The sequence below is a fragment of the Esox lucius genome, chromosome 24 (assembly GCF_011004845.1).
Source record: "Esox lucius isolate fEsoLuc1 chromosome 24, fEsoLuc1.pri, whole genome shotgun sequence".
In the NCBI taxonomy this organism is placed as follows: Eukaryota; Metazoa; Chordata; class Actinopteri; order Esociformes; family Esocidae; genus Esox; species Esox lucius.
The window spans coordinates 4,304,909-4,318,732 of NC_047592.1; the positions used below are offsets into that span (position 1 = coordinate 4,304,909).

The 13,824-nt window shown below is 43.0% G+C and overlaps 2 protein-coding genes across 3 annotated transcripts; both read right to left on the reverse strand.

Annotated features, from left to right (window-relative positions):
* Positions 1-88: 88 nt before the first annotated feature.
* On the reverse strand, positions 89-4,615 carry lratb.2 (lecithin retinol acyltransferase b, tandem duplicate 2). Of its 2 annotated transcripts, XR_829616.3 has the most exons (6): positions 4,340-4,615; positions 4,020-4,175; positions 3,861-3,935; positions 3,024-3,176; positions 577-659; positions 290-381 (listed from the first exon to the last, which is right to left on the reverse strand). XR_829616.3 is itself a non-coding variant. In XM_010904618.4 (5 exons), exons 1-5 carry the CDS (start codon positions 4,481-4,483, stop codon positions 226-228), a joined length of 684 nt encoding a protein of 227 aa, XP_010902920.2. In that variant the 5' UTR covers positions 4,484-4,615; the 3' UTR covers positions 89-225. The 2 variants fall into 2 exon arrangements, 1 of the variants encoding a protein (XP_010902920.2); XM_010904618.4 differs by lacking the exon at positions 577-659 and having other exon boundaries at positions 89-381.
* Positions 4,616-6,677: 2,062 nt separating this feature from the next.
* On the reverse strand, positions 6,678-12,081 carry LOC105030634 (lecithin retinol acyltransferase-like). The gene is made up of 2 exons (XM_010904617.3): positions 11,142-12,081; positions 6,678-8,239 (listed from the first exon to the last, which is right to left on the reverse strand). The coding sequence occupies exons 1-2, from the start codon at positions 11,745-11,747 to the stop codon at positions 8,087-8,089; spliced, it is 759 nt and encodes a 252-aa protein (XP_010902919.1). The 5' UTR covers positions 11,748-12,081; the 3' UTR covers positions 6,678-8,086.
* Positions 12,082-13,824: the final 1,743 nt, after the last annotated feature.

The window sequence follows — 13,824 nt, forward strand, 5'->3', positions numbered from 1 at the left end:
TCAGTGATAAAGGCGGGATACCATTGAAATGTATCAGTCAGTCAGTCTCCTATGAATTCACACTGACAAAAAAGCACACGAACCAAAATCTGACAAAATAACATTTTTTATTTATAGATATATTATTTAAAAGAAAGGACAGCCTTATGTACAATTCACACGTATAGACGCCATTATGCAATGAAAAATACTAGCTTAGATTAGTAGATATGTGTGTGTGTGTTTCTAGGAAGCCATCCAAATGATGAAGGGAACCAGCAATGTGACCAGAGCTGAAAAGGGCGACACCACACCTAGATAAATCATCAGGACTGGGCCCAACACCGCTGTAAGCTTGGCGTTCCTCCGGTTCAGAATTAACTTCTTCACTGTCTTGCAGAACTGTGGACAAAGAAGTGGATAGATGGTTTGAGAATAGAGAAAAGGAGATAGGGAAGCATGAGAAGAGAAAGGGAGAGAAATATGAAGGTATGAATTGTTCTTACATTTCTGACACCACAGGTGTTTAGAAAGGACACTGTTGTGTGAATAATATTTTTCCCCCACATTATGACCACAAAGAGGGCGCCATAGTACCTCTAAACAGCTTATCCATCTGATTGCCTTGCCACGGTCAGATTATTGGGTCCACAAGGTCACAGGTTAGGTATGCTCACAGACTACCATGTGAAGGTTAGGCGTGCTCACAGATTACAGGGTGGAGGAAGATTTTTATATTAATATTCACATGCCTAGTCTTTATGAGCCGTTACAAATGTTTCCCTTGTTGTGCAGGGAGAACTGAAGTCATTGGTCACAAAGTGTTTTTAGAACAACGATTCTTTGAGAACAATCATATTCTCACACTTTCTATCTGTGAGCTGTTACAAAATGTTTCTAATTCAGGTGAAGTGTCTTTGTGGGAAGGTTCTTGGAAAACAAAGTGAGAGAACATCTGCTGTCTTAAACAGTCCTATGGGAATTGTCCGTTACCAGTGAGCTCTGCATATGCCCTTGCCAGGGTCCAATGTAAAACCACACGGGAAAGTAACACTATGATAACACTCTGTTTTAATGCAATAAAATCAGTCCTATTTCAGACTAGTGACCAGAGGACCATCTATTAAGCTGTCCTACTTCAGACTAGTAACTAGAAGACCAGTGTTTGACTTGGAAAATAGCTCATTAGAGTCTTTCTGCTCCAGGGTTAACCGGCCCATGACACGAAACTGAAGACGTGGGCCGCTTTAGCTCTTTCAAGTAATAGAATGCCCATGCTTCAGGTCAGCGTGTTAACAGCCTGAAGGAGACCTGGGTTTAAACTCAGCTGTTTTTTACCAACCATGGTTGTTATGTGACATGAGCTGTTTTTGTTTTTAAAATAGGCCTTATCACTTACTCTTTGAGTCAACTGGATTTTCGCAGAGATGTTCCTGTCCGACCATTTACGATGGGTTTTTAAGGGGAGGTGTTAAGGAGACATCATGTGAGGAGTATTACGTTGATATAAAAGGCCAAACTTACTGGGCAAGACTATGGGCCATATATCTGCAGAGTATGAATTCTATTAACACCTGCTAAAAATATTGTGATTTTTTTCCAAAGCACCTGATGTAATGCTGCTTGATATCTCAAGGATTACAATTCATCATGGTACATTTACTTTATGTTTACGTAGTATGTCCAAACAAGATTACCTTCTACTGGAGGAACTTCACAAAGAAAAACAAGATTACTTTCAGACTTATATAACAATTTCTTTCAGACTAATTCCAGGGGCTTGTGAAGTCTCACAGGGATATTAAAAGGGGGCTTTTGTCTTTTCTCCACATTGCAAAAATCTGAGGCTTAACCTCATATAATTGGTCAATGTTTTTTTCTGTGGACATTATTACCATGCAGGGATTTAGACAAACACACACCCACACAGACAAACACACACACTCACACACTCACACAGGCACGCACTCACACAGACACCCACTCACACAGAAACACAGTCACACAGACACGCACTCACACAGACACGCACTCACACAGTCACGCACTCACACAGTCACGCACTCACACACTCAACACAGTCACGCACTCACACAGTCACACACTCAACACAGACACGCACTCACACAGAAACAAACTCACGCAGACACACACTCACACAGAAACACATTCACACAGACACACACTCAACACAGACATACACTCAACAAAGACACACACTCACACAGACACACACTCAACACAGACATACACTCACATAGAAACACACTCACACAGACACACACTCACACAGACACGCACTCACACAGACACCCACTCACACAGAAACACAGTCACACAGACACGCACTAACACAGTCACGCACTCACACACTCAATACGGACACGCACTCACACACTCAACACAGTCACGCACTCACACAGTCACACACTCACACAGACACACACTCACACAGACATGCACACACACACCCACACACTCACACAGACACGCACTCACACAGACACCCACTCACACAGAAACACAGTCACACAGACACGCACTAACACAGTCACGCACTCACACACTCAACACGGACACGCACTCACACACTCAACACAGTCACGCACTCACACAGTCACACACTCAACACAGACATGCACTCACACAGACACACACTCACACAGAAACACACTCACACAGACACACACTCACACAGAAACACACTCACACAGACACACACTCAACACAGACACACACTCACACAGAAACACACTCACACAGAAACACACGTACAGCTTAATGGGTCTTCAGACTGTGTTTCTTATTAAACAGTCTACTTTTAGAGTTGTTAAAACAAACTGAGGTTGTGATTGTGTGATTTTGTTTGGTCACACAGTGTGCAAAGCAGGGAGAACACCACCTGACAGAGAGACGGACAGGGAGACAGACAGACAAAATGGCAGACAGACTGGAAGACAAGACATACAGACTGGAAGACAAGACTTACATACAGACAAACCAAATCAAATTACCATGATTACCATTACTACTACTGTACTGACCTGGAATGTTTGGTAGCTCATGCAGGTGCCGTAGCGACAGTACATGACATAGTGCTCACAGTTGTACCACAGCAGACTGTAGGCCACAGAGCCCTGCAGCTTTTCCGCGCGGCGGGCCACCTCCGTCCCTGCCAGTGGAGGTCGACTGCACACCTGATCAACGTGAACACACACTGAGACAAAGACACACCTTCTATGCTCAGGGCTCTGCAATTCTAAAGGAACGTTAAACCGTCCCTTTTGAATTCCAGAGGCACCTATCAGATAAGTAGGAGTGTGGACCCTCTGTGTGCTGGCTACGCTGCCGATCTGGCCCACAAACCGTCACGGCCACCTAATTATCCGCAGCTTCCAGTCGATCTGGCCCACAAACCGTCACTGCCACCTAATCTTCCCCAGCTTCCAGTCAATCTGGCCCACAAACCATCACGGCCACCTAATCATCCGCAGCTTCCAGTCGATCTGGCCCACAAACCATCACGGCCATCTAATCATCCCCATCTTCCAGTCGATATGGCCCACAAACCGTCACGGATACCTAATCATCCCTAGCTCCCAGTCGATCTGGCCCACAAACCGTCACGGATACCTAATCATCCCTAGCTCCCAGTCGATCTGGCCCACAAACCGTCACTGCCACCTAATCTTCCCCAGCTTTCAGTCGATCTGGCCCACAAACCGTCACTGCCACCTAATCTTCCCCAGCTTTCAGTCGATATGGCCCACAAACCGTCACTGCCACCTAATCATCCCTAGCTTCCAGTCGATCTGGCCCACAAACCGTCACGGCCACCTAATCTTCCCCAGCTTCCAGTCGAGGTCGGCAACGGTCTGTACCTTGTCCATTGGGTTGACGATGATCTCCGAGCCGTAGGCAAAGTCTTCCACAGAGTCCACTCTCACGCTGGCACACTGAGAGAGGAGCGGTTAGAAAACCCGTATTACGGCATACAGTGCATGCACGCAAACACGCATGCACGCAAACACGCACCTCACCTTTGCGATGACCCCCAGAATGAGTCTGCTGTTGGTGACCATCTCTCTAATGGCCCCTTCATCAACCGACATCACAGGCAGGATGTCAGGGATCAGATGAGCCACCCTCCCGCCCCCCAGGTAGATCCCAAAGTGAGTGAACAGCGTACGGGGTACCTAACGGAAGGAATACATGCTGGTATTAGGGATGTTCAACATATTCTGTCTTTAGTATTGAGACCCAAATGACACTCTTATCCTTTTATGGTGCAACCAGTGGCGTCTGGTCAAAAGCAGTTCACTATAACGGGAACAGGGTGACACCTGGGATATGAACATACCTCCAACAGGTCACCTCTCTGGAACATGGAGTCGTACTTAGAAGGGGCTTTGGGGTCATCCTTGGTTTTCTCTCTTTTCTTCCTTTCCCCGTGGTCTATTGGCGCGGTGATGAAGATGAGGCTTAGAAAGTTGAGTGGGAACATAGTGCAGACACAAAGGCAAAGAGATGGAGAGAGGAGATGGGAGGAGAAAGACCGGAGAGATAGTACAGTACAATTTAGGAAGTGTTGAGAGGAGAATGTGGACAGGGTGAAAGAATTCAGTGTGTTACTCTGGTGTTTTTATTGGGCCTGCCTCTAGTCAAGAAGGAGGAGCTGCAGGAATTAGCCCTAATGCTGGGTCAACCCCCCCCCCTCACAGTGGGTAGGGACCTCACCGAGGCTTGGACGGTGTCTAACAGGTTCCCAAAGTTGCGGATTAGAAACTGCCCCTCTGGTCCATAGTGTGACATGCATCTTGTTGACACCAGGCTTCACAGCCAGCAAGAGATACACACAGTGACGCCTTGGTCCAGGGCCAGGTTTTAGAGCCATGTGGACACTTCATCTATGAGAAAGAAGGTTTGCGTCCCAAACAGCAGCCTATGGACTCGGTACAGTCATCGAGTGAAGCCAGCTTAACAAAACAATGCTGTTATTTCCCAACACTAAGTCTAAGGTCTGAAATGACCTTAGAGGCGGTGGCAGATTGCATAGTTGGCATAGTTGTCGTAAGGTGGCCAAAAGGTCACTAGCTTGAATGCCAAAGCCGACAAGCTGACAATCTGTTCCGCCCCTGAGTAAGACACTTAACCCCAGTTGATTGGTTCCCAGTCAAGAAAAAAACAAGAAACCAGGCAAAGCCTAGTTCAGCCGGCCCACAAGCCTAGTTCAGCCGGCCCACAGTAGAAAGTGTTGATCATGGCTGCCCTCTCAAGATTCTAACCTAGGTCACCCACGTGAAAGGTTGTGTCTTTACCCACAACACCACAGAGCTGACCATTTGCCGTGTGTCAGTATAGCATATTGACATTATATAATGTTGTCATGCATTAACATCACGTCAAGTTTGAATATTTTGTTAGACACCATTAACCATCGTGTTAAACTGAGTAACGTTTCTTATGAAGTTTACCTCCACCACAAAGTATCTATGAACTGTATGACTCTTGCCGCTGGCCGTTTTAACAGCTTATTTGCCATTTGTGAATGACACTGATACAATAACTTCTGTATCAATATAGGTGGCGATAACTGACTTTTACGTCAAGTGAAAAGACGAAAGAATCGTGCAGCCAGCGAAGTGTTTCACAATCCTGAAGAAATGCTAAGACATCATACTGGTCGGTCGGTCGGTGACGGACAGACGGACGGACTCAGTAAGAGACATTCACTCTTCTAGGCCAGCTCCGCTTAAGTGGTCTGGCAAAAATTGGGATTTGTTTGTGATATTGCAAAAAAATTAAAGTAAAATACAACACTCTGGAGCCCTGCTAAACAGCGAAGACTTGATTATTTACCTATTGCTTGTACCTAAACATAATGTAGGGATGAAGAAGTATGCTAACTATACAAATGACATATTGTTAGCTCGTACTCACACTCAATTCCATACATTTTACGAGTAGTTTATGTGGGATAAAACCCTTCTATGAAAATGTAGGGAATTCTGCAACCCCTATAATGTTTCTCTAATCCGCCATGTTGCTGGTTGTCCTGTCTGTCTCCCCGAACTCAGCACTGACCAGATTAATGAATGAATCAATGGCTTTGTTCCACCTCGCCAATCATCCTCACACAACAGTGGTGTTTGAGGTTATGTCATGAATGGCCACTCTGTGGTAAAAGACCCTAAGAAATAGGTCAGACTAAAATGAAATCTCTCCTTCTTAAACTTTCAACAGTTTTTTCATTACACACTGTGTGGCAATATCAACAATTAGTTCTGTGTGATAAGAGTCATCTCGGCATAAAATATGAACAAAGAGGAAAGAGATCTAGATTGTAAAAAATGTGCGAAGAAGCTTTGAGTCAGACTCAACACTCAAGTAACTAAGAATCCACATACAAACCCTGATACTTCAGTCCTCACGGTGACAGGAAAACAAGTAACCCTAACCCTAACCTCAATAAGATTTATGCCTAAACTTAACCTAGCCCTAACACCTAAACCTAACCCTAAAAGTAATCCCAATTTGACTCTAAACATAAACCTTGTGAGGGAAATTTACTTTGAACTTGGGGGGATCGGCAATAGGTCCGAATAAAGGCAGTTTCAGTCATGTTTCACTATCCTAGACAGGACTTCTGGTCCGCACACACACACAGACACAAAGACACAGACACACACACACGTGTAAAATGTTCAGGTATTTATTTATTAATGATAATACTGCATAAAGCATTAACTTGTTAACTTGTCAAACAATATATTATGTACAGATGACGCGTAGTTCTAGGTGAGTACCAAAATACATTATGTACAAATAACTCATGGCTACATAGGAGTACCAAAATACATTATGTACAAATAACTCATGGCTACAGAGGAGTACCAAAATACATTATGTACAAATAACTAATGGCTACAGAGGAATAAGAAAATACATTATGTACAAATAATCCATGGCTACAGAGGAGTAAGAAAATACATTATGTACAAATAACTAATGGCTACAGAGGAGTAAGAAAATACCTTATGTACAAATAACTCATGGCTACAGAGTACCAAAATACATTAATTACAAATAAATCATGGCTACAGAGGGGTACCAAAACTGTTATCGGGTCAATATGACTAAAATGGTATTTCTGTGGTTAATAGTATGACCAAAAATATTTTTAAAAATTGTGTCTGAAAATTCATATCAGCCAATTCAAATAGTTGATTTGTTTGCAAGGTGAGAATGGGGTTAACTAATTACAAGCAATTTTCAAAACTTGATAATTCCCACTTCAGCAGATCCTAATTAGACACAGCAGGAAGTAGTCAATAATAGCTTTTTGACAATATTATAACACACCGCACTTGTTACAGAACCAGGGACAAAAGACAACCTTGTACTGCAGGTCTAGACATTCCTCTGGTGGCCGCCCTGGGTTAACATATTTAATGGAAGCCCTCTGGTCGGTTGACACAATGTGTTCCATCTGATAGGCTAATTGAGAATTTAGTTCCAGGAAGTAATCACTGCCATCAGGTGAGATCTGAGGAGTCTACAATGTAGCCTTTTATCATATGAGTAAATAAACTATGTTATGGGGCTAATCCATATTCTGAGACATATTTTTTATTTTTGTTGCTTAGAACCGTTCCTATTGGAAATATTCCTGGATTAACCAATTCTGTCAAAAATAACAACATACTGTACAGATACATACATATATAGTGTATTTACGTATGTATATATCTACAGAGAGATAGGTGTGTATTGTATTGTATTTATATGCATACATACAGTACCAGTCAAAGGTTAGGACACCTACTCATTCTAGGGTATTTCTTTAGTTTTACTGGTTTCCACATCGTAGAATAATATTGAAGACATCAAAACTATGATGTAGTACATACGGAATCATGTAGCAAACCAAAAAAAGTGTCAAACAGATTAGATTCTTCAAAAGAAGCCAGCCATTGCCTTGGTGACACCTCTGCACACTCTTTGCATTCTCTCAACCAGCCTCATGAGGTAGTCTGTGTATATAGCCCATGACCCTGGCTGACAGAATGCAATATAAAGTTAACATTCCATTATGGAACTCCTAGAATCAGCCGACCATCCACAGTGTGAATGGGATGAGAAGAGTGGGAAGAGCGGTGTGGGGAGCAAGTCCCAAGTAGAGGATAGACAGTATTCCGAGGAGCGCCGTCAGTGGAACAATTCTGTGATCCCGGATGATGGATTTCAGCCAATCACAAAACTAAAAAGGGAAGAATTGGGAAAACACATTGTGATTTTGTATCACAGTGACACAAAGGGGAAAGTTCATCAAGCATAAATGTGTGTGTATGAGTGAGTGTGTGTATGGGTGCGCGCCGTACTCGAGACAGCACCTCTTAAATTACTCTACATAGCACTAACAGAATTTGCTCAAATGTAATTGTCATGACAGACTATTTTATTTTATGTCTTGCACTCATTATAAGTTTGTTTGTGTTCATTTTTAAAAGCTTTCCTTTATGGGGATTTGACGTCTAAACGGATGTCTCTTCCAGGTCCTCCAGAGAGGACATCCATGCCAAGCAATCCCCTCTGCTTCTGCCTGGCAGTGTAGCCAATAGGCCCCCGGTATCAACTTACACCTCAACATGTCTCATTGACAGTCGCTGAATGAGTTTCCCTTCAGACCAGGGCTCAGTTTGGGGCCAATCATGTTTAGCTCAAATGTCACGACGACCGCAGCTCTCGCCCAGGGGGCCTCCAAGCGGTCAGGCCCAGTGTTTCCCTCTTTTACCGGGCTGCTAAATTGTGACGTTGCCACCACAGAAAAACAGAATAGAAACTATTCAGTGCCACAGTGAATGTATTGTTCGAAATACTCAGGAGTTTGTAAAGTTAAAAATATAATGTGAAATCATGGAGCACTGTGTGCTACATCCAGAACATTTTTATTCTCCATCCCCTCTTTAATGCCCAGTGCAACACACGGTAATAAACTGTACATGGAATTCATACTGCCTCATTAGTTGGTCGCTATTGGCTTTTATTAGGAGTCTGGGTGGTGATTCATGAACAGTTTTAGAGAATATGGTTAATTGAGGGGGATTACTTAGGTTATTATTAGGGAATGGTGTTAAGGCAGTATTGTCAAATAATGTTAAGAAAATATAGGTGTCATGCATCGAGCCTTGTGTGTCGTTGATGCCAGCGGGTTGTCCCGTAACCCCCCCCCCAGACTCTTGGGGAAAAAAGTAGGGGAAACACTGCAGGCCTCATCTCTGGTTAAAATCATCCACCTCCCAAAAAACTTGTGGTTAATTGGCATGACAATGTTATTTCAATAGTTCCCTTTTTCTCATTTTCTTGAGAAACGAACCAGCAATCTGGTTCTCCTACTGAACACATTTGGTTGTGGATCGCGAGCACCTTCAAAGAAAAGGAAGCACGCAAATGTTGTCTGATCTGTTTGGGTGCCGTTCTTGTATCATCCCCTCCCCCCCCCCCCTTCTATCAAATGACTTTTATAACATTTCGCTGTTGTAGCATTGTTAACAGCTGAACCTGCAAGCATTTCATTGGTCTGAATATACAAGGGGCACATGGTCCAATAAAAACAACAGAGTTGAGTTTCAGCCTGGTGCTTGGTGTAGTTGAAAGATTAATTCCAGTTGTAATTCAAACTATAATATTAGGGATGTCAATGTAAAGCTGTGCAACTAATTAAAAAGGTTTAAAGACGTTATTGTCATCCAGAACACATTTTCCTTTTTTGATGCTCAGAACCATCCAAAGATCCATTGTTTTTTGCCACAGATTACAATTAATGAACAGAAAACTACAATAAACAGAACACTCTTCATTCAGGACCAAATTTTAACAAATTCTAAATGTGCAATTAATCGTGCTTATACTTCAGCAGACTATGCTTAATTCAATATTTTAATAGTTTAACAGCATTATTTAATACAATACGTGTTTCCATAATAAATGTAGAGTTTAGACGGATGTGTTCGTCTTAGTGCTTGCAGCTGTCGCCCATCCACTTTCTCAGAGCGCACTACAACACTGCAAGCCACGCGACTCCTAGATGTTCACGGCGCTCACCGTTGCCCCTAGTGGCTGAATACAGATTGCATCGCCTTAGGGACCAGGGTAAATTGTTAATTCAATTAACTTTTTTTGCAGACCTAGTGGAACAGAATGAGCAGAACACGTAGTTGGGTTCTTTAAAACAGAGTAGAGTATTCTAAGAACTGAGAGTTCTCTTTGGCACAATGACGTTTTTTTCTGGCTTAAAAGCAGCAGGCACCTAAACACTGAATGCACTGGGCCAGCCTCCTGAGTGGCCTCATTTAGGCTAAAAGAAAAACAAACCTCAGACTCTCAACAGACCTGCACACACTTGACCCAACTCAGCTCTAGCATGCATCAAGACATATTTTTTTTTAAATACTTCTTACTTCAGATCCTTTTCATAGCCGATTGGTCCAAAGGCCAACTGGTGAAAAACATCAGAACTGCTCTAAGTGGTGCAGCCAAAGCCTGCATAGTTCGCATTGCCTAAACGTCGCAAATATCCAGATTTTAGATGCAGTCTGTACTGTGACACAATCTGAAGGGTCTCAGACTGCTCTACATATCCACCTCAGTGTTTTTTCTTTAGGGCATGGGGTACTGGGAGGATGTCCCGGTTTTACTACCCAGCATAATGGCACGTACAGCACACTACTTTTGACCCTGAGCAGTACAGGGAATAGGCTGTCATTTGGGTGCGCTTCTACCTCTGCTGTATAACTTGTGATCACAAATGGTCCATATGAAGGTCTTTCTTGGGCAGTTAAACCAGTATATTTAGCTAGAGATTAATATGTTGTACATTTACTAACACCAACAGCATTCATTATAATACTAGTTGAAATGTTGTAATATGTGATACGAGGTGATTCGTTGATTTACTTAGACTGTTGATATTATTCAACCAGTAAAAGGCTGGTTTTAAAGTGAAAGGCTTCAGCCCAGAAGCCTCTCACTTTAAAAAAAAAAATCTCCAGCGCGCAACAGTTCAAAGGACGCACTTACCAAATGTGTGTTGGCTAATCAAAATTTATAGGGACCTATTACACGAGGCCAATCATATCATAAATTGTTCCAGGCAACATTACCTTGTTAGTCTGAATGCTGATTGCCTTCCCGTACCTACAATAAGTAACGAAATGTTCGCAGTTATTCCACAACAAGCTGTACTGTATCCTCCCGACCAGTTTTTCCGCTCTCCTCGCAGTCTCTTCTCCACCCAACGGACGTTTCTGAATCCTACTGTCCATAGTGTTCAGAAAAATTAACGCGCCATAAGCAAAGTCCTCCACAGTATCCACTCGAATGCTGGCGGTCTTAGACAGAACTCCGAGAACTAACCGTTTGTTCGTTACCATCACCTGAATTGAACGCTTGTCCGTTATGAAAAGCGGTAAGATGTCAGGAATCAGATGCGCCACCCTGTTGCCCCCTAAATAGATGCCGAAATGAGTGAACAAAGTCCGGGGAACCTCGAGCAAGTCTCCCCGACGGTAGACGAAGTCTTGGAGTGCAGCGCCGGCGGAGGGATCGGGGACCAACTCTCTCTCTCCCTCGCAGTGAGCTTTAACTGTCTTCTCCCTTTGACCCTGTCTCTCTGTGTCCGAAAATAGACCGACCCTGAACAGATTGAACACATTGAGATGAGTTAGAAAGAACACTTTTTCCAGGAGTAATGTTAGCGAATCCACCATGTTTATTGGAGATTCCTAGTCCTTGACTTTCCGCAAGCACTCCTCCTCGCCTCGCGCGCGTCTACAGTGCATCACCTTCAGCTCGCGGTCAGTTTCAACGGGAGGCCCACGGTGACGCCATAAGGGATTTGAGGATCCGATTGGCTGCAAGGTTTCTTTGGTAGGTAGTCATCAGTCAGAGAGGAATGAACATCCGCTTCTGCTTTGGTGCCTGGGAATGTAACTTGTTTGAGTGTTAAGGCATTAATGCTGCTATAGAGAAATTACTTAGAGACTGGGTGGAGACTGTACATCTGCAAATGGTCTGGTGTGTGTTTCTGACTTTACATTTAGAAACACATGTAATGGTGAGAAATAAATCCCCAATCTGGTTAAATCAGAAACACTTTTTTTCCTGGCTTTTAAATGTTACACTTGAGGTTAGGGTTAGAATTTGGGTTAGGCATTGTCTGTAATATGTAGGCATTAGGGATAGGTTAAGTTCTAGCATACATGTTAGGTTACCGAGGCTAGGTCTCGGGTCAGGGTTAGTAAAAGTAGGATTTGTTTTGGGCAGTCAACTTTGGTGTGCCCATTAACATTTCTAAGTACACGTTTGTGTCGTGCACGGCTGTGGAAAATCTGAGCTTGCTTGGCTACAAAATGGAGCTGTGGGTGTGTTTGGTGTGACTCTGGACCTATGGAAAAAGGGGAAGAGCCGTAGCCATGTGGCAATCATTAGATCTCTGGAGAACTGAGATTAACCAGCCCATTGACTCAAACACACATACCCACACAATTCAGATGTATCTACCCACAACTAACCCACTTTTCTAAAGCAGCAATAATCTACATAGCCTTTCTGTTAACAAACTCAAACGGCCACAAAGGGTCGTACAGACATCTTTCCAATGATTTCCCTCTATGGTTGTTAACTACTGCAAGACCTGGAATGTGGCACATTGTAACTCATGGAGGAAAGTACAGCCAGCAATTGCCATGTGTAAAACATAATCCCAGTGTTCAATGCGATCCACCAGTCATCCATATGATTTGACTGTTTATATTTTGGTGATGGTTATCCTTAGTTTTAGTTGAGTTTTCATTAGTTTCAGTGTTAGTTTTAGTCTTTTTTTTCTAATATGGGTTATGACGTTCTCCCTTACCTTGTCAAGGTAAGCTAGGTTAGCCTTCTTGTGCGCACTTTTCAAATGGAATTTAACATTTCTGGGATTTTTTCCCTTGAGAAATGCGCCAAATATTTGAACACATTCGACTGCAAGGCATTTGAGACACAGTCGTATTTGAAGAAATCCCAAATGGGTCACTGCCGCTTTCTCACGACTTTGGCCACCATGATGCCTGGTGAGGAGCACAAACTAAAACCCACACAGCTAAGAAATGTATTTCATATCCTCCCAAAATACTAGGCTTTTGTAGGACAAAAAAATTGTCAAAGACAAAAACTAAAGACATTTTCTTCATAATTTTAGTTTATTATAGTTAGTTTTGCAAACACACACTACAGTTTCAGGTAGTTTTAGTTTTTATGTCAAGCCTTGTTTTTAATTTTATTTAATTTTATTCAGTTAACTAAAATGTTTTTCCACACCTAGTTTTTGTTTTTTCGTTAGTTTTCTTTAACGATAATAACCTTGCTCTCTTGTTCTGATGGGTGGATCACTGGCTTACCTGGCCTATGTTGAGGCATGTAGGCGGTGCTATTACCTGCTTCAGGCTCTCCACACTCTTGGACTGCATCCTTCCTGGCAAGCTGCCCAGATCCCCAACACAGATCCCCTCTTTTAACCACTATGAATTTAGCCTTTGGCGAGAATCAATCAGGAGAGTGAAACAATTCCAACAGGCCACCGAATTAGAAAAGATCCAACTAGAGGGAAGATAAGATCCAAGCATCTCTGTGTAAATTCAAACGCAATGGAAATGATTATGCCAACCAGATACGTTTATCTAGCGTATCATTCTCTCTGCCTTAATGTAAACAAGCCTATGATATCCCTGGACAGGGCAGTGTCCCGGCCTCCACGACAGAGTCACTGGCAGAGTAGCCCAGAGGAGAGAGAGCAACACGGCAGGC